This window comes from Melanotaenia boesemani, chromosome 17, assembly GCF_017639745.1.
Source record: "Melanotaenia boesemani isolate fMelBoe1 chromosome 17, fMelBoe1.pri, whole genome shotgun sequence".
Lineage (NCBI taxonomy): Eukaryota > Metazoa > Chordata > Actinopteri > Atheriniformes > Melanotaeniidae > Melanotaenia > Melanotaenia boesemani.
The window spans coordinates 2,000,651-2,022,439 of NC_055698.1; the positions used below are offsets into that span (position 1 = coordinate 2,000,651).

The 21,789-nt window shown below is 41.4% G+C and overlaps 1 protein-coding gene and 1 long non-coding RNA gene across 4 annotated transcripts in view; both read right to left on the reverse strand.

The window, feature by feature from the left end:
- glcci1a (glucocorticoid induced 1a) overlaps positions 1-16,953 on the reverse strand; it is a 35,919-nt gene extending 18,966 nt beyond the window's left edge. The window contains exon 1 of one of the 3 annotated variants that reach the window (XM_041967074.1): positions 16,317-16,953. In XM_041967074.1, coding sequence (XP_041823008.1) covers positions 16,317-16,659 — 343 coding nt within the window. In that variant the 5' untranslated portion in view covers positions 16,660-16,953. The remainder of the gene's footprint in view (positions 1-16,316) is intronic. The other 2 variants (XM_041967072.1, XM_041967073.1) reach the window with 2 other exon arrangements.
- A 1,432-nt stretch (positions 16,954-18,385) lies between these two features.
- On the reverse strand, positions 18,386-20,400 carry LOC121627996. Its single transcript, XR_006008091.1, has 4 exons — positions 20,026-20,400; positions 19,774-19,919; positions 19,041-19,192; positions 18,386-18,914 (listed from the first exon to the last, which is right to left on the reverse strand). It is a non-coding gene; the product is annotated as an uncharacterized LOC121627996 (long non-coding RNA).
- Between the last annotated feature and the right edge of the window lie 1,389 nt (positions 20,401-21,789).

The window sequence follows — 21,789 nt, forward strand, 5'->3', positions numbered from 1 at the left end:
CACATCCTAACGACGATTAATCCAGCACCATCTTCATCCTGTCTCTTCTCTGAGATCTCTCCAGCCAGTAAAAGTCAGTCTAAAGTTGACTCGTGTCTCATCTCTTGCTCTGTTCCTTCCTCTTTTTCTTTTCTTTTCCTTGTTTGATAATGTTTTCTTCAGCTTATTTCATGAATCAGGCTTGGTGCGAGTTGAAGAAGAAAGCCACTGTGTTGATATCCAGTTTCTGGCATGTAATGCGGTGCTCTGGTCTGGAATAAAACCATGTGAAGTGTGGTTCTCAGCCTCAGGATATGACAGCTCTGGAAATGTACATTAGAAATGTCAGTATGCTATCAAAACAAGTCAGAAGCACTGAGTTTTAAGGCCAGAAACTTATGCAGAGTTACTTTAGCTGCAAGAAATTCAGCAAGAAACATGCAGTGTAGTCTGCAGTCAGATAAAATGTGTGGGTGCACTTTTTGATTCTGCAGTGTTCAGGACAGAGACATAAGTGTGTCTGAGCTACAGATGTCATGTCTATTGCATGGTATACATTTACTCTAATTTGCTCTGTTCTTTACACAGAAGAGAGGTGTCCGCCCGTCCGCCCGCCTGAACACACCACTACTTTTTACACCACTGCTGAACACCACCCTGGAACTACTTTTTACACCACTGCTGAACACTGCCCTGGAACTACTTTTTACACCACTGCTGAACACCGCCCTGGAACTACTTTTTACACCACTGCTGAACACCGCCCTGGAACTACTTTTTTACACCATGCTGAACACCACCCTGGAACTACTTTTTACACCATGCTGAACATCCCCCTGGAACTACTTTTTACACCATGCTGAACACCACCCTGGAACTACTTTTTACACCATGCTGAACACCACCCTGGAACTACTTTTTACACCATGCTGAACATCACCCTGGAACTACTTTTTACACCATGCTGAACATCACCCTGGAACTACTTTTTACACCGTGCTGAACATCATCCTGGAACTACTTTTTACACCATGCTGAACACCACCCTGGAACTACTTTTTACACCATGAACATCACCCTGGAACTACTTTTTACACCATGCTGAACATCACCCTGGAACTACTTTTTACACCACTGCTGAACACCACCCTGGAACTACTTTTACACCATGCTGAACATCACCCTGGAATACTTTTTACACCGTGCCGAACATCACCCTAGAACTACTTTTTAGACCATGCTGAACATCACCCTGGAACTACTTTTACACCATGCTGAACTTCACCATGGAACTACTTTTTAGAACCATGCTAAACATCACCCTGGAAATACTTTTTACACCGTGCCGAACATCACCCTAGAACTACTTTTTTACAACCATGCTGAACATCACCACTGGAACTACTTTTTACACCATGCTGAACACCACCCTGGAAACTACTTTTTACACCATGAACATCACCCTGGAACTACTTTTTACATCGTGCTGAACACCACCCTGGAACTACTTTTTACACCATGCTGAACATCACCCTGGAACTACTTTTTTACACCGTGCCGAACACTGCCCTGAAACTACTTTTTACACCATGCTGAACACCACCCTGGAACTACTTTTTACACCATGCCGAACATCACCCTGGAACTACTTTTTACACCACTGCTGAACACCACCCTGGAACTACTTTTTACACCTTGCTGAACATCACCCTGGAACTACTTTTTTTACACCATGCCGAACATCACCCTGGAACTACTTTTTACACCATGAACATCACCTGGAACTACTTTTTACACCATGCTGAACATCACCCTGGAACTACTTTTACACCATGCTGAACATCACCCTGGAACTACTTTTACAACGTGCTGAACATCATCCTGGAACTACTTTTTACACCGTGCCGAACATCACCCTGGAACTACATTTTACACCACTGCTGAACACCGCCCTGGAAACTACTTTTACACCATGCTGAACATCACCCTGGAACTACTTTTTACACCATGCCGAACATCACCTGGAACTACTTTTTACACCATGAACATCACCCTGGAACTACTTTTTACACCATGCTGAACATCACCCTGGAACTACTTTTACACCATGCTGAACATCACCCTGGAACTACTTTTTACACCGTGCTGAACATCATCCTGGAACTACTTTTTACACCGTGCCGAACACCGCCCTGGAACTACATTTTACACCACTGCTGAACACCGCCCTGGAACTACTTTTTACACCAGGCTGAACATCACCCTGGAACTACTTTTTACACCATGCTGAACATCACCCTGGAACTACTTTTACACCATGCTGAACACCACCCTGGAACTACTTTTTACACCATGCTGAACATCACCCTGGAACTACTTTTTACACCATGCTGAACATCACCCTGGAACTACTTTATACAGACTGCTGGTAAAATGTCTCAGTTTTAATATCTGATATGTTGTTTATGTTCTACTGGGAATAAAAAAACATGTTGATGGTATTTGTAAAGGATTGCATTCTGGTTTTAACTGGGGTTGTAAAAATATAAGAATGATTAATAACTACTTATTTAGCAAAACAAGAGTTTGTTGTCTACAGTTTAGACACCAAGTTCAGAAACAGTGATTTATTTAGAAGTTTGTAATAACTGTTTCCCTGTTCAGCTCAATCTGATAAAACCCTTCTACTTCCTGTGTGTGCTGTGTGACGGCAGAAACCAAGCAGCAACCTGCAGACCACTGAAGATGCCCCAGCTCTGAGCTGTGGTTTTATGTTACATATGAAAGCTGCTTTTGGCTTTTTACTAGAGTCAGATTAAATCTAATCACACATTTCAGTTCGGCTCTTTATATGTTCTGCTTTTGTGCTCTTGAAGTTCGGTGACAACTACCGGTACAGCAACAGATTCATTTGATGAGAATAAATAAGCCTGCTCTTTCTTTTAATCACAGCTTGATGCTGTTGCTGCACATTTTATAGTAAATATTGAGAAAACTGGAAAAGAAGTGAATCACAACTGGTTAAGAGGAATTTTACCTTGCTAATATAGTCTAACAGCACACAAACAAGTCCTTTATAAATCTAAGACCTCTGGTAATTCATCATAATATGATAACAAGAAGACTCCAAACTTCCTACTTCATACTGTAATTAGACTGAAAGAGGATGAGATACGTTGAACAATGATATTATTATTATTACTATTATGTTAGTTAAAGCTCATTAAACAGGAGCTGATCTGAGGTGCAGATGAAAAGTCAACAACTCAGACATTTTGGTTGTTAAAAGAAAATAGAAATTATTCCACATTTTGTTTTTACTAAAAGTGGGATAAAAGTGTTTTTTATATGGGTATTTATTTAACTTTTTCCCCAACTGAGATCAGATCATTTTTGGGCCCCGATATGTTATTAAAATAGGTTTTAGTGAATAAATAATTATCAGATCATGGAAGTTAAGTCGTGCTGGAGAAAAGACACATAATAATAATAAGAAGAAGAAGAAGATGAACTCTGTATTGACTCTTCAGTGTTAGTTTTTATACGTGTAATTTACATACAGGAAACAAGCATCACATTTTCAAACCTCATCACAGACCAATTTTCCATAAATGACTGAAACACTCAGGACAGAAAAAAATCTAAAGGGACATTGTGAAAGAATTACAACCATCTAACGCTGGAATCGTGTGTTTATTCTAATATATAATTCATTCTAGCGTCTCATTTTTTCAGACATATTGCAACAACGACAGCTGTCTCAAAAAGCCTTGACAACACCGATGAAAGCACGTCATCCCAGAGTCCGTGAAATGTTCACTCAGGTGAAGAGGTTGATGATTTCATAAATATTACGAACTGGATCCCATCTAACTGTCAGATATGCTTTCAGTCCCAGTAAAACCAGCTTATAAAGCCTTCCCGTCGGCTTTTAGTCCCAGTAAAACCAGCTTATAAAGCCTTCCCGCCGGCTTTTAGTCCCAGTAAAACCAGTTTATAAAGCCTTCCCGCCGGCTTTTAGTCCCAGTAAAACCAGTTTATAAAGCCTTCCCGCCGGCTTTTAGTCCCTTTTAGTCCCAGTAAAACCAGTTTATAAAGCCTTTCCGTCGGCTTTTAGTCCCAGTAAAACCAGCTTATAAAGCCTTCCCGCCGGCTTTTAGTCCCAGTAAAACCAGTTTATAAAGCCTTCCCGCCGGCTTTTAGTCCCTTTTAGTCCCAGTAAAACCAGTTTATAAAGCCTTCCCGCCGGCTTTTAGTCCCAGTAAAACCAGTTTATAAAGCCTTCCCGTCGGCTTTTAGTCCCAGTAAAACCAGCTTATAAAGCCTTCCCGCCGGCTTTTAGTCCCAGTAAAACCAGCTTATAAAGCCTTCCCGCCGGCTTTTAGTCCCAGTAAAACCAGTTTATAAAGCCTTCCCGCCGGCTTTTAGTCCCTTTTAGTCCCAGTAAAACCAGTTTATAAAGCCTTCCCGTCGGCTTTTAGTCCCAGTAAAACCAGCTTATAAAGCCTTCCCGCCGGCTTTTAGTCCCTTTTAGTCCCAGTAAAACCAGTTTATAAAGCCTTCCCGTCGGCTTTTAGTCCCAGTAAAACCAGCTTATAAAGCCTTCCCGCCGGCTTTTAGTCCCAGTAAAACCAGTTTATAAAGCCTTCCCGCCGGCTTTTAGTCCCAGTAAAACCAGCTTATAAAGCCTTCCCGCCGGCTTTTAGTCCTAGTAAAACCAGTTTATGTTCCAGTGATGGACGGATGTTCCAGTGATGGACGGACGTTCCAGTGATGGACGGACGTTCCAGTGATGGACGGACGTTCCAGTGATGGACGGACGTTCCAGTGATGGACGGACGTTCCAGTGATGGACGGATGTTCCAGTGATGGACGGACGTTCTCGGCGTAACACTGGAGCAGGAGAAATACTGTGGCTGCTCCTCGTTGGAGAATATCTGTTTCCATCTTCATGTTTCTGGGAAAGTTTAAAAACTCTGATATTTTGTGTGATTTTAGATTATTGACGTGTTTTCTGACATGCTCTCTGTCCACTGATGGAAGTGGTCACGCAAATGGCTACGTGTGTGCAGATCAAGCAGAAGTCCGAGAGCTTGACAGAGGGCAGCTACGTCATGCCGTCATGTAAATCCGATAAACAACATCACTGTTTCGTATAAAACAAGATAACAAATAAATGAACTTGACCTTGTTATAACGGCAGGAAAAACTACTTTTTACTTCTACTTGAGTAAAGTTATTTTGAAGTAACATTAGTCTTACTTGAGTCATTTTTGTTTTCTTTACCCACCTCTGGTTTATTAGACAGCTGGCTGACAGGAAAGTGGGAATATGACCAGTCTGGGATTCAAACCTGGACCAGCTACTTGGAGGTGCTGCCACTTCTGTATGCAACCGCTTCTGAGCTCAACTCCTCTTTGGAGGCAGATGAAGTGTCATACATGGAGCTTCACAGTAATTTCATTTCTCTAACATGTTAACACCACGTTAACATTCAGAAACACCAAAGTTAATGAGGTATATAAGGTAACATGGAGGAGCGCTGTGATTGGTCCAAGTTGCCTTAAAGTTGCTGAGATTGGACAAAATTACAAAGATATACAGAATTCCTGGAGACACATGAATTTGTGTTGACAGCTGCGATCAAATCTCAAACTCCTGGAGGAAGTGATAAATAACTCATGTAGATTGACGCACTGTTAGCATCTCTAAACCAACCTGAGTTCATCTAAAGCATCATTATGTCCCTTGGACTCATTTCTAACAAAAATGTTTTCCTTGATCAACATCTCTGTTTGAGGTGTAATGTGTCCTTTTTCTTCTCTGATCAGATTTAAGTCACCAAAACAGAATAAGGGAAAAGATGTTGACTTCATACCCTGGTCATTTTAAGCTCTGAAACCAGTAGCACTACAGTAGCATCAGTGACCACTGAAGCAACTCCCATGATGCACCTCTTCTCACTCTATCTTCACTCTGGATGGATGAACAGGACATTATCTGTAAATAGTTTTTCTCTTCCACGTTGCAGGTATGCGTAGCCTGGCCTCTCCCTCCCCAACCAGTTCAGACAGATGGCCGCCCTCCCTCCGTCTGCTTTCCTCTTCTCAGCATTAACCCTTTGCACACATCAACTCTGCTTTAGACTCACACCCATTATTACACGATTAGTAAACGTGATGAACCGTAAAGAGATTTTCCTTTCTGCTACATAATATGTAGATTTCTGAGTCCTTGACAAACAGGAGAAAACTATGATGTGTACAGATAGTGGTTTCAGGGCAACAGTAAATTCAGTGGATCAATAAAGCCCCAGACGTCCGTGTTGTGTGCAGCGTTAGTTACTGATGCTACAAGCTCATCAGGAATGTGTCAGTTCGCTCTAAAGTTTGACTGGAAAGGTTTGTAGGATAACAAGGTCATCCGACAGGCGTCTGAGTCGTTTAACAACGTCCAACCGCAGCAGGAAGCCTCCCTTCACGGGGTCTTTCATTATTCAGGATGCTCTATTTAAAGGACTTTTTCACAGGATTTGCAACTGACTGTACAGAATGAAGTCGATATGAGTTGATGAAGAGTTTCTCACTGTCATACCTTCATCATCATCACCTCTGTGTCAACGCTGGAAGAAAAAACAAAATCAATTTTCAGATTTAGTTGAATCTAAAATTTAGTACTAAGTTAGAGATTCATTAGGATGGGTATCCATACTTAAGTGTCAAGGAAAGGACCAACTCTGCCCGTTTTAAACAGGCACTGCAGCGGGCAGCCCCGTCCTTACACCATCTCCCTGGAGGACCCATTGTTTGTAGTGTTGCCAACTTGTCGCTATAACTAGCGAGTTTTTAGACCTGCCTAGCAACCCTTTTTTTTTTAAAGAAAGCGGCTAGCGACACAGTTGGTGACTTTTTCTGTGTTACTGACGTGAGACTGACGTGAAAACGTCTCATTTGTGCTTCTCGAAGAGTCGCGGATGCTACCGCAGGCCCCTCCCCCATCCAGAAGCTCGTCGTCGAGCTGCAGGAAGTACAGGAGACGCTTACTTACCTGAAAATTATTTGTGTGAAGTAATTTTGTGTTAAGTATTTTTTGCACCACAGTCTGAGAACAGAGACAGTATGAAGCTTGAGCTTTAAACTAAAGCATTTATTTTATACTGTTAATGACTTTTATTTATTAATATATTTTGTTGTATTGTTGTGATTGTTATTATTTTTGTGTTCTGACTTTGATTATTGAGCCCCGTCCTTAGTGTCGGTATCGAGTTTAAATTTCAGCATTGAGACAACTGACTGGGATATGGGATGATCTGGCTTCAGTATCTTTGTTTCTCCTTTGTAGGAGGATGTCTTTCTTATAATATTAACTTGAAGCAGAGCTTTTTATTTCTCATTTGACATAATAAATGTGAAAACATGATAAAACATGAGTGTTTCTGATTAAAAGATTCGTTAAACTAACCCTGTTCTTATCGGGGCCAGATTCACTGGTGAGGAAAAGATGTCCTCATTAAATCTGTGTTTGATCTGAACATCAGCAGTGACGTAGCGTCACTACAGCGGTGGCTCGAATCTGCATCAGCGCATGTTTTCCAGAATCAGCTGAGTTACAACAAAATAACGTTCAGAGACCATGACACCTAAAATAAATCCGGTGTGAACGAGACTAGTTTTGCTCCACATTTCCAGTACGATGAGTCTACTTCCAGGACGCTTGTTTTATCCTCTGAAACAAAAGATGTAAAAACATTTGATCTTTAAGGTTTCTGCTTACTGAACAATAATCAATCAGTTTTCTGATTTGTGCTCAGAACTAAAATAGAAACCAGAAAATGAGCATTTAATCTACTCGTAACTATGGAAACAGGTAGAAATCAAAATGCTTATTTATGCACATGTGAAACAAAGTGAGGAAATCTTTGATTCTGGATGGATTTATCCCAATGATCAGATCAGTTTCACAGTTTGGGACGTGCGGTCGACAAGAAGCACAGAGAAGTTCTTGGTCATGTCACGTCTTTTAGATGACAAAAGGAAATCAAATCAGGGCGCTCAGTGAGCCCATCTACATGAAAACTGCAATAATCACAATGTAAAAACTTTACATCTTTCAGTTTCAGATTTCTTTCAGTCCATGTTCAACACGCGGCGCCCGTGGTGTTAGCGTTAGCTGCTAATGTGGGAGCTAATAAGCTCCAAAGCTTTAGCTGGCTTACACTCTGACTTCCTGCTAATGCAAAACATCCTGTTTTTCTTTTGTGTTCCGCTTATGTTGTGATGCTTCCTTCTCTTTAACAGTGACACAGTTTTTTTGCATATGTATGAAAAACTAAAATCAGATTTAAAGGCCTACATGCATGAAGAGAACGGGACACTGGGTAGAAACTAGGGCTGCACAATTAATCAGATTTTGATTGTTATCATGATTTTGGTGGCCACAATTAAATTAACCTGATTGTCAACGATGTTTACATTCAAAATGTGACTCTGCTGCATCTCTGATCACACACACTCTCAACCAGCAGTCTGCCAACCACCAGGGGGCGAACGCAAGGTCAAGGTTTCATTACGCTGCCTAAAGAACACCTTTTACAGTCGGCAGCGAGTTGTCAGTGTTACCAACGTAGCGACTTTGTTGCTACATTTAGTGAGTTTTCACTCGCCTCTAGCAACTGCTTTTCAAAGCAGTCAGAAGAGGCTTGTTCCTCATGCAGCAGCATTCAGAGCAGGAGATGACCGCCTGTTTCATGACCAGGCTGAAAACGAAACGTACGAAGCTGCTGCTGGAGGATCCCACACTGGCTTACCATCAGATATTAAGGTTTATTAATGAAGAGTGTGGACTTAAATATTTAAAAAGTTAAGTGTTGTGACATGTTGCAGACTCATAAAAAAAACACTTAATAAATTAAATTTAAAAAACAAAGAAAATATTGAGGAATTTAATTTTTTTTTTGCTGTTCTAAAAATTTTTAGGTTGTCTTTTCATCAATTTTTGCCTTTCTCACGACATCCGTCTCCACGGTAGCCTCCATTACAGCTATATATACTAGTGATGGGATGTTCGGCTCTTTTGGCTCCCAAACGGCTCTTAATTTAGCATCTTTTGTAGCCCCATAATTGACATTAACTTAACTAAATCAAAGTTTAATTTTTCACTAAAAATTGTTGCCACATAGTTTATAATTGGTGAAAAAAAAAAATACATGTTTTTCCAAACACGGTGAATGAGCGTGATTAATAATCGTGATTACAATATTGATCAAAATAATCATGATTGTTATTTTGGTCATAACTGTGCAGCCCTAGTAGAAAAAAGGTGTGTTAACCCAACTTAGAGTCTGAAAAAGGCAGTTATCTGATGAAAGATAATCAGATTATGTTGCTTTGAATAATCTGATAAAGTCCAAAAATCCAGATAATTTTTTATGTGCATGTAAACTCCCCATGCAATGCCCCCCATTGCTCAAATGATGAAAAAAAAACTTATATTACCATGACTATGCTGATGACACATAAATCTACATAAACATCTCACCAGGCGACTATAGCCCAATTCCAACACTGATAAACTTCATTTATCAAGCTAAAGTTTGGATGTGTCTGAACTTCCAACAGTTAAATGAAGACAAAACTGAAATAAAAGTTTTTGGAGCCAAGGAAGAAAGATTACAAGTCAGCTTCAAACAGCAAGTTCAACATCTGTTATGACCCGGCTCAGCAAGGGAGGGAGGAAATAACAAGAAGAATGATGCCCAGAAAAAAATGGAGCAACAGGGAATTTATTGTTCTATGGCAAGTGAAAGGTAAAATAACACACAAACAAGAGGGATGGGTGGTGGTGCTGCTCAAATAAAACAGAACGAACTACATAAGTGCAAAACAACCATTCTAAGGTTGAAAATAAAAACAAACAAAAACACTATTAACTGCACTGACTGCAAAACAAAACACAACCGGAAGCATCACCGCTAACTAAGAATATAACAAACAAAAACTAAACCCAAATCTAACTGGCCCAGTCTCTAACAAATACCATTTACAAGACATACAAAAACCAAATAAAGCCAATAGCCTTAAAGGCTCAGCTCTGGACGTAAGAGGTCAGACAGTCCAATGACTTCACAAATCACAAGAACCCAACCAGAGTCTCAACAAGCAGGCAAAGAGCACAGCTGCCTCTGAATGCGGGGGGGCCACGCCCTTTCGCCTGTGGAGCGAGGAAGCAGCAGCAGCAGCGATTGGTCCAGAGCGCAGTGGGGGAAGGTGGGGAAGGTGTGGAGCGGTGCAGCCAATCCGGGCCAGGGGATGACACATGGTGATTTGCATACAAGATGGAATGATTACCTGCACAGGTAACAGCCATAAAAACAACCAAGCCAGGAATCTGGGAGTAGTCCTGGACTCCAACCTGAATTTCAGTTTTACATTAAGACGGTTGTAAAGTCGGCCTGTTATCACTTAGAGAACATCTGGAAGATTAAAGGAATGATGACTCAGCAGGACTTCTGCATTTATCTTTAGTACACCAGACCACTGTAACACTGTCCTTGCAGGTCTCCCTAAAAAATCCTGCCACTCGAGTCCTCACCAAGACCAGGAACGTGGATCACTCTGAACTCATCATATACTATCATGTGTGCATCTTCGTGTATTTTCTTCGTGTATTTTCAAACAATAAAAAAGCTGATTGGATTTTATTCTTAGGTGATGAAAAGGCCTAATCCCAAGTATTTAGGGGGACAAGGAAAGCCGGTGGTCCAGTCATCTAAAATGGCCAAATTCCCAGCTGAAGAGCTAGATGACCCCGAATAAAAAGCACCACCTTATCCCTCAGTAGGACCAGGGGCAGGAACTGAGGCTGGGTTATGAAGAATTTGAGCTCAGTTTTGCAGCATTTTAATCTGAATTAAAATAGCAAGTTTAACTTGAACTGATACAATATTTATTTACATAATTCAACACTTGTAAACTTAGAAATGCTTTGCAGAAATGGTGTGTTTCAGCTCTTCAGCTACAATCTGTGCAGCAGCAGAGTGTCAGCTTCCACCACCAACACATTTGGTACATTTTGGCAGCTCTGCTGGAAAAGCTTAGCAGCTAATCATGGCTGGCACCCCAACTCGTTTGTTTTAGATACTACAAAATGAGTCAATGATTTTTTCCCATATATGATTTCTAAATGTATTTATAATGGACTGAAAACACTGGAAAAGGGAGTCATGCTGATTCTTGTAATGAGTATGATCTCTGTTGGTGGTAAACTTACAAACAGGAAAAACAAAATGGGAAAAAATGACCAAGTGAATAAAAATCATGGTATGAACTAAAGACGTTTATAAAAGCTCACAATCTAGGTGGTATCTAAGGATACACGAATCAATGATCAATAAGCCAATAAGCAATCCAAACTGATGTTATTTAACAATCAGTTTGGATTGTGATCCAGTGATCATCTGCAGTCTTTCCCCTACCATTTAATGGTTTTATATATATATCTTCATCAAGAGAATTAAAAATCTGAACTTTTTCTGTCCAGTATGTTTATTTTTAATCCCCACATTTTTGTCATTTATGCAAAACTAATCCAGAAATGTGACGCGACAGCACAGCTGAGTGTAGCTGTCACATCATGTTTAATAACTGTCATAATTATGTTTCACTCACACAGTAAAGATGAAGATCCAGAGCTCATGAATAAGTCTTAAGATTCACGTCCTGTTCATTAGGCCTGTTACACTAATGAAAGTAAACCGAAGAGTTAAAACAAACTAATTATTCGGATAGCGTGTCTCCATCGGCGTCACATCGGCTGTCCTTGTAGGTGTTTGTATTGTGTCGGGTGGATGACATCAATAACACATTAAAGATCTGAGGGGTATTGCACGAAACCAGAATAAAGAAATCCAGGATAATTAATCATGCCCAGCTTGACCTAGCTTGCGCGGCCTATCCTGGCTTAATTGATGCACGTTTGCTGAGCCAGGATGAGAAGGTGCGGCTAGGTTAAGCCAGGTGAAGATAGTTGGGATAAGTGCGTGTGCACGGCATACTGAAGCAGACCTCGCGATCGCTCACAGAATCACCGATGGGGAAATGGATAAAAGTCGCGCGTCCTACGTCACGGCCGCAGAACAACAGCTCCTGACGGAGTTCTCTGACGAAGTTAAGGATATTATAAGGAAAAAAGGCAATACCAATGCCATAAGTAAAGAACGCGAGAGAGCCTGGCAGACGATAGCCGACCGGCTCAATGCGTAAGTAGTCAAAAACTGTACAATTAATAAACAGTGCTCCACTGGAACTGTCATAATTAGGCTACAATTAAAGGATTACTTTTCAAATCCACTAACTCTTGTATACTTTAAGAGTGACAAGCAGGTGCATGTTACTCAGGAAATGTAGAGTATGATTAGGTGCAAACAATTATCCACAATGTGTCATTTAATCTATTTTCCTCATGTTACGTTTTTATCTATTTTATCTTTCTGTCCTTCATAAAGGACAAACCTGTCTGGCCATAAAAGGACCTGGCAGCAAGAAAAAATTAAATATAAGAACATTTTGCAGGCTGGTAAGTGACTCCAAAGTAGATAACCGTGAACAAATGAGGTGAATAGATGAGGTGTCTGCTGACATGTTCAATGTCTGTATGATTGTAGCAGTTAAAAAAAGGCCTATAGAACTGGCACAGGGGGCGGCCCACCAAGCCAGGATGTGACTCCAGCAGAGGAACTGGCCTCCATTTAAATAAAGGGAGGCCAGTGATGGAGGGGATCCAGGGAGGGACAGTAACTGACTCTGTCCCAGCCACAGAAACTGTCCGCTTCATACAAGGTACACAAAGTACTGCAATTCTACTGCACATGGAACACAATCAAATATAATATAGTGTCTGACTTTGGATAACCTTGCAGTGTCTGGGAACACAATTACGCTTTTGGAGCCACCAGAAGATGATCCGGTTAGTACAGTGTCTCGAAATCACAGGCTTGGTATGTTCTGTGAAATCTTAATCTGAGTCCTCTCGCTGCATGTATACGGCAGGAGGAAGGCACATCTGCAGCTGCAGAATGCACGTCTGCAGATGAGGAGACTGTGTCAGTGGAGTCCAGAAGGCTTGAGGCACGTCAGTTTTATGGGATTGGCCTGCTTATTTATTCCATGAAGGATATGAAGTCAGTGATGTGGTGCTAATAGAAAATGTGTAGCAGGACCCGGATGCTGCACAGTCTCCTAAGCGGCCTGGTAACATTGTGAGTATTGGCTAAAGTAAATCTACGTTATGCACAAATCCTGCTGTGCTAACTGACATTTCCTTTACAGACTTCGCAAACTGTCAGAACGCTTTATTCAGGGCACCTGGAGAGAGAGAGAGAGCTGGCAGATGTATAAAGCTGACTCAAAAAGAGCAAGCTCCAAGAAATGGAGCTGGATCTTGAGATTAAACGCCGGACACTCAGAAAACTGGACCTGGAAATCCAGTAACCGAAAATCTGTATCTCTCAATGACATAGTCATCTCCAAAGGCCAGGGGATGTGAGCTGTCCCTGAAGACTCGTTCACGTCTGAATGCTCTTCTGAGGATGCGGGCTTCCTCGTCCAGCACATCCTCCGAAAAAGGGAAAGCCATTATGAAGAGGGACCAGGTGAAGGGGAGTTGGACCTGAATATTCTACATTGCCCTTGTCACGGATTTCTTTGAATACACCTTTGTAACCTCATCCGCTGTGTTTTGTAATCTCAATTAATGCAATAAAACACATATTTATAAAACCTCTGACAGCAATTTGATGAGCAGTCTTCATTAGCATAGCAATATAACACTTGGCCTGAGTAATAAAACTGCAACTCGAATCCATATAAAAAGGCTGTTGCGATTATGAACAGATTTGGATTAAATGTACAGTGACTGTATATGTAATATTTTAATACTGGATGATTAAGAGGACGCGCCATACTTAGGAAGACCATGGACATGCTGTAAAACACATTAATTCCTCACAGAATTGACGTTGGACATGCAGGTAGTCGCTAGGATTAATCTTCCGGCAGTTAGCCTGGTCTGGAGCAGGCTAGCTGCAGCGGATAAATCACCACAGTAACTTGGCCGGGTTTAGTTTGAGCTGCTTTCATGCAACTGACTTAGGGCTAAATTCAGCCAGGATAACCAACATATCCCGGCTTAATCCCTTATCTTGGTTTCGTACAATACCCCTCTGACGTTACATCCCCTGAAAACAGACCCCATAACAGATTAACCAATAGATGAAAAAGATTATCTGGTCTTTGTCTTCTCCTCAGTAATTCTTGATGCAGCGCCCCCTGTGGCAAGGAGGGGGATATGTTTTTGAAAAGGTCTGGCTTGTTTGGCAGCACAGTGTGAAAGCAAACTGACCAGAAGAATGTTGCAACCTGCAACTGAACCAAGTCTGGCGGACTCTCAGGTGTGTGTACACCCCCACTGCTGTTTGGTGTTGGCCCTGTGGTGACACTGAATTTATCGGACTCTCTAAAAGCTGTAAACTGCTGCTGAAAGCTCGAAACATGATTTAAAAGTCTAAAACCATCAACTTGAAAAGCTTACTGATGATGATTCTCTGTGGAAGTAAATGGTGATTTAATTAACTTTCAATTTGGAGGCGATTAGATTTTGTTATACATACCTTAAGATGCTATCATCCAAAACAGCATCTAGAGAAATTAAATGACCTTAAGTCGCACAGGAATGAAGACGTAATGAAGAAGTTTAACTGGTTCATCTATCTATCATCACAGACAGTGATAACACTAGCAGCCTCCTCATTGGTTCACATTCCCACTGTCATTGTTTAGAAGAGGTCATCAAAACCAGCGCCAGCTCTGTCTGAGTCTGTTTACTGGCTGCTGAAACGGTCACAATGCCACATTTAGTGCCATTCAGGCTGGATGCACGCTCCACCTTAGCCACCCCATAAAACCACCCTGGACATGCCTCTGCTATCAGCAATGAAATCTAAGACAGCAAAGATGCAGAGTCAAGTGCACACAGCAGCGTGTCACAACCCCGACCAGAAGAGGAAGCAGGTTGAGGGTCTCATAAATATCTTGCAACCATGACCCATAATGCAAGCTGGCCGGGCTGATCAAGGTCATATTAAATGTAGACACACATATTTTAACAAGTAGTTTATAGTTATTTGATGGTATTTTTATATGTGCATGTAGTTTCATAGGCTGGCCTGATTGCTCAGAAGGCTCTGTTTATGTCTCAGTGACTGCTAGGCCCAAATGGAACCACAGGAGCCACCAACCTAACAGCTTTCAACGCATTTTGTTTGTTTTTCTTTCATTTTACTGGCAGTAAACAGTTGATAAGGGAACAAATTAATTATACCTGTTAAATGTCAACATCAGTTTCTGGGAATGTAGCTTATCATCACTATGTTGATCAGTGAGCCTTGTTTATTATCAACAGCAGCAGCACCATCACTTCACACACAAGCAAACACCAATAATACTTAGCTCATCATAAACAGGATGTTGACAATATACAGTGATGACTGCTGGATTAGCTTGTTATTCCGTTTAAATCGCCTTTGTAACTCGCTAAAATACACCATAACAACACAATCTGTGGTATACTAAAATACTACTAAACATATTAATAAAATCAGAGCTTGAGTGCAGGAAATGTAGCGTTGGTTGACGTGTCACCTCGATGTTTTTAGCATCAAGTACGATCCCTAATGTATTATGACCTAATTAGACAGCTAGCCAACTAGCTTAGCGTATCGCTACCATTAAGTGTAGCACTGCCGTGTCTCGGCCGGCTGAATCTAGCTAGGAAAATTATATAAATTTAAGGTTTTCTGTGTTACTAGATGAAATGTGTCGGATATAAAAAGTGAGTTAAGCTTTTTCTGACTAATCGAAGTCCACTTTACGATTCGGCTTCATTATAATTAATGCAACTATGACAACTTTAGTTACAGTTTAAAATTTTAATTGCTTCGCACGTTACTTACTTTAGCTTAACTGACCAAAACACAACGTGGCACTTGAAAGCGAATTGTGGGAATTTTAGCTTAAGTTGTTGTTTTATCAACATCTAATCGTGGACAGTTGACCATACATACGCCGAATAAAACGTTAGTGTATATTTATTCGGAAAATAAATCGGTTCTGGTTGTTTCATCTACCTATTATGATAAAAAATGGACGATTTTTTCAATCACACGTTTTTAAAATGGGGTTTCGTAGTGGTCCTTCAGAACTCCACTTAGCATAGCACCAATGTATCTGAACGACAATGAATGCATGTTAGGTAAATTTCATTAACAATGGGGACGAGGTTACCTTTGAGCGGATAAGAAGAGACGTCTGGTGAGATCCTGCTGTGTGGCGGTGAACGCCTCTGCCTGGGGACCAGCCTGCCGTCCGAGCCGCTTCCACCCGGGTTGGCGGGACTGGAGCAACTGGACGTCGTCGGTCCCGTGTTGCTCCCGGCTACAGGGGAGGAGGAGGAAGCGTAGCGGGTTGGGCTGTGCTGATTTCCACCCAGAAGCAGGTACGGCACCGTTGCGCGGACAGGATGCAGTCGGACCGGGGTGCTGTTGCTGCTGACGGAGCTGGAGGCTGGAGGGGAGCCACTCTGCTTCACCCGCTGCTGTGATGATGGACTGACTGCTGCCGCTGACATGGCCAGCCGCTTTCAGCTGATATTGCTCTTTATGTTGTAATAAAAGTGGCAAAACTACTAATCCTGTTTAATATTCCACAGCCTTACTTAAGTGTTTTGTTTTTCCCACACAACAGGATAATGAACTTTGCAGTGTTAGTTACCAAAGTTATTTTACGTCATCCAAGATGAGTAGTCACAGTTACTTAGTCAATAAATCCCCATCATGACTGGATCTTCTCTGGTACGATGCCACTAGTTAAACTGATTCTCATAGCAACTTCTCCAAAGTGTCAAGAACACAATTATTAACTGAGACTCGTGCCGGCAGAGCAGAGGTTGGACTACGGCTGTGACCCAATCACACTGGCTACTTTCTGATTAGTGTATTTACTTTCTCAACGTGACAGTGGCTCGTGTTGACCAATAGGAATGAGCAACAGGTCACCCAAAAGCGCTTTGAGGGCGTGACCAATGCGGTGGTCACGAAGTTCGTCTGAACAACTTGTCTGGGCTTGATTTACTTTTAAACAGGATCAACAGGAACTTTGTAAGTATTGTAAATACAGACTATCTGTTTTTCAGTAGTTATGTTACAGATATGCCAAGGATAATCTAAATTTAAATTTAGTATTATTTCCTGAAACCAAAATCAAATGGTTGCTTAACACAATGCATTTATCATATTTGATCCATACAGTTTCTGAGACCTTTTTGCATCATTTTATGGTAAAAACCTGGCTCAAAACCCTGTTGTACACAATCTGATACTTGTCTCCTGCCCTTTGGTGGATATAATAATAGTGCATTACAATAATTTTAACATATTACACGGTAATAAACTATAAATACAAAAACATTTTTGGTAATTATTTTTTTCACATTTTGTTAAAGGGCTAAATAAACACCTCAGATTTTATTTAATAGACTGCTGACTAGTTCAAGGTGTACCCTGCCACTTGCCTTCCCAGGTAGCAAAATTGGTCTGGCCCAGTTCTGGCCCACACAATACACTTAAACCTGGCCCACATACCTCAAAGAATGACGGCCCTTTGCTGGCCCAGATCTGGTTTGCCAAAGGTGGCCCACACATGGGCCAGCCTGAGGCCAGATGCAGACACAGTGGTGGCCCAGTACTGGCCCAGAACAATTTCCACACTGGCATCGGATGTCAGCCTAATGGTGGCCCTGTACTGGCCCAGAACAGTTTCCACACTGGCATCGGATGTCAGCCTAATGGTGGCCCTGTACTGGCCCAGAACAGTTTCCACACTGGCACCGGATGTCAGCCTAATGGTGGCCCTGTACTGGCCCAGAGCAGTTTCCACACTGGCATCGGATGTCAGCCTAATGGTGGCCCTGTACTGGCCCAGAACAGTTTCCACACTGGCATCGGATGTCAGCCTAATGGTGGCCCTGTACTGGCCCAGAGCAGTTTCCACACTGGCATCGGATGTCAGCCTAATGGTGGCACTGTACTGGCCCAGAACAGTTTCCACACTGGCATCGGATGTCAGCCTAATGGTGGCCCTGTACTGGCCCAGAACAGTTTCCACACTGGCATCGGATGTCAGCCTAATGGTGGCCCTGTACTGGCCCAGAACAGTTTCCACACTGGCATCGGATGTCAGCCTAATGGTGGCCCTGTACTGGCCCAGAGCAGTTTCCACACTGGCATCGGATGTCAGCCTAATGGTGGCCCTGTACTGGCCCAGAACAGTTTCCACACTGGCATCGGATGTCAGCCTAATGGTGGCCCTGTACTGGCCCAGAACAGTTTCCACACTGGCATCGGATGTCAGCCTAATGGTGGCCCTGTACTGGCCCAGAACAGTTTCCACACTGGCACCAGGTGTCAGCCTAATGAATACCTTAATCAAACTGTGCAATATTCAGCCTAGATTAAAAATACTACAACAACGGTGATACAATTATACAAATAACATTTATTTTGATTTGAATAACTTGTTTAAAATAACAATATATAATAAATAACAATATAAAAATCAAATAATGTGTGACACTGTTGGAGAGGGAACAAGGTGAACAGAGGGAAACAACATTAAGTGGGGATGGAAAAAAATTTTATGCTTTCAACCCAATAAAATTATAAGATCAATAATTGAAATACATTAAAAGAATGTGAGCTTAAGGATAACAAAAGGAAAACAAATAAAATCAGGGAGGTTAAAGTCTTAGTAAAAAATTAACAAAGGGCACAGAAGCTAAAATGAAGCAGTGCTGTCCGTGCAGTCCATCATTCCCACCGTGGACTTCTAAAAAAAGAAGAGAGAAAAAATTCAGAGCAGTGCATCCAGACCTACAGTTTAAATCTAGCCATAACAAATAAATAAAAAATGCATGGTCTCTGAGGGAGTCAGTGTTTGTTAAGACAAACTTACCAATTACAACATCCTTTATTTGCAGGTGCTGGAAGCCAATCTTGCCATTTATACCGCGCATGTTGACATTCTTGGCGAGAGTGTTAAGGTTGCACATGACACTCTTTACACTCTTTAACGTCTCCCCCTCCTTTAAGAGCCAGTGCAGTTCTCTGTGAATTGATATTTCTTTGTTAGTTTATCAGCAGTACAATATGCCCTAACTCTTTTAAACATGTTTGAAAATATCAGCAGCAAATCTGAACTGGTCTGATAGTCTGAGCAGCATAATTTATGCAATGAAAGCACAACAGTAATAATTTGTAAAGTAAAATAAAGGATGAGGATGCAGAGTGAAGTCAGTCTTCCTATGGTTTCAACTACTTTGATAATAGTGTGCCTGTGGTGCCGTGAAACTGTTAAATTTATCCGTGTAATTATGATTCCCTTTTCCCCCATATACTAAATAGTTTCTCAATTTTATACTGTATGTCCCAGCAATGTTATTTAAAGCCTATTCAATCAAGAACATGGTTTGTCATTGTATAACTTTTCTCCAGAAGATTAACTGACATGACATTCTTTTGTTTTAACCTGTCCTGTCCTGCATCATGGCAGCAGAATGATAGTCTGGCTGCTTTGTTGTGCCAAACAAATTTGCTTTGCCAAGGGGAGGCTTATGGGTATAAGGCTGAATACACAAATTATTTTTGGTTTTCCAGTTCACAAGGATAGTTTGACATGACATTCTTACCAGATGGTTTTTGAGGTCAGCACTATTTCTGAGCCGCTCCTCCATGTTTTGGACAGACTGGCGATCAGCTAATGGTAGCAGATTTGGTCCAACACCTCTTCTTCAGTTACAGATTTCAACCCTTGGATGTGGTAGGCCTAGGTGTGCTAGGAAGAAAAAAGAATTGTGGATAAGTAAATAAACAACAGGTCTCATAAAAATGTGTTCAGGCCAACAGCAGAGCACAGCCTACGAATAAAATATAATACTCACATATATGAAGACTGGTTTGTGGTCTTGGTGCTTGGTGCTGCTGGGATAGGTGCCAGCCCCCCAAAACTAAACCTGCATTGTAACAAGCAGGTATATAAAAATGGATGGTTTTTCCCTCAGCTGTTTCCAGAATTCTGAATCTGTTTGGACTTTTGGATCTCCTGTTCAGTCCACCGTCACTCATCTCAGGAAAGTTCTCCCGTGATTTCAGTCACTCTCCTGTAGTCTTGCCACTCTGCACGCCACCTGGGCATGATGAAACCGAAGCTTTGTGAAGCACCAAATCACTTTGACACATCTGCTGTGTTTTAAAGCATTTAATCCAGTCAAAGAGCGCCATCTGCAGGCTGTGTGTCTGATGTGTTTGAGGTGAAACGTTGACAGGACTTAATTATTTCACGGCTGCCATGAGTCTCTCTGTCTCAAATGTTCTCAACTATGTGTTACTGTTTTATTTTGTTAATAATAATTAAAAGGGGGCTGATAGCTTAGGTAACGTTATATGGTGTAACTGTAACAAAGTTACTCATCTGTAACAATAACAGAAGCCATTCGATGCTGAGTCAGTGTTTTTAAACAGGTAAAGTAGGAGCTTATGTAGCTGGGAACATGACTGTTACTTTATAAAGTTAAAAAAAAAGTTCATTTAAGTTAAAAGTCATGTAGGAGAATGGAACCCTTTTAAATGTATGACAAGAACACTCTTCAAACCCCTGTGAAGAAACTCTACATCTGTCTGAGGCACACCTGATGTAACAAAGCCTTGGTTGGCGTGGTCATGTGATGTTCGGCATGCTGAATCAACTCATTGAAACAGCACTTCCACTTCATAAGGTCTATGCAGAATCGAGGAAACAGACTCGAGCAGAACATCACGACATATTCCCTGGAAAGATGTTGATCTATGCCAGGGATCATCTATTCTGGACCTCTTGGGCCAGGGTCCTGAAGAATTTAGACATTTTCCTAAAAATGGTTTTTCAACAGCTTGTTTTCAAATTCTTAATGAGCCATTGGTTTGAGTCATGTGTGTTGCAGCAGAGAATCATCTAAATCAGGGGTGTCTAAAGTCGGAGCTCGAGACCCGCATTCCTGCAGGTTATGGATGTTGCCTGCTGTAGCACACCTAAATCAGATTAATGGGTCGACATGCTTGGGCAGCACTTGACAACAAGATGAGGAGAGACATTTAATTTGAATCTGGTTTGGAGGAAACATGTAAAACCTGCAGGACTGTGACCCTGAGAACTGCAGCTGGACATCCCTGATATAAATGGTCCGGGCTTACAAAGAACTTGATGAGCAGTGTGTGTGTGGCTAGCTCCACTTTGGGAGTTGTCGGGCTGCTAATACTGGAACCTGGCTCAGACTGATTTGTGTCCTTCATCTTTACAAAAAAAGTCAGAATTATCCCCCTTGTCAGTTTTATATCTTCCTGTACTGCTTACAGGGTATATTTCTCCAGATTTTCTTGCTGTAGCTACTTTAAAATTAAGTAGCAGCCTTGCTAGCCTCCTGTTTAAATGAAACTGGCTCATGTAGCGTTAGCTTAACACTAACATGCATACTGAGGTTCTCTTTGAGCATCTTTATAGTTTATTTTCAGCTCCAATGTCAAAATCTTTATTAACTTAGTTAATGTGTAGTCCCTAAATCCACTCACTGAAAACTAAAAATAAAATGGTTTTCCTAAAAAAGCTTAAAATTAATCTAGTGCTTACATATAACTACATTAGCACTGCTACGTGCTAACATCAGACAAAT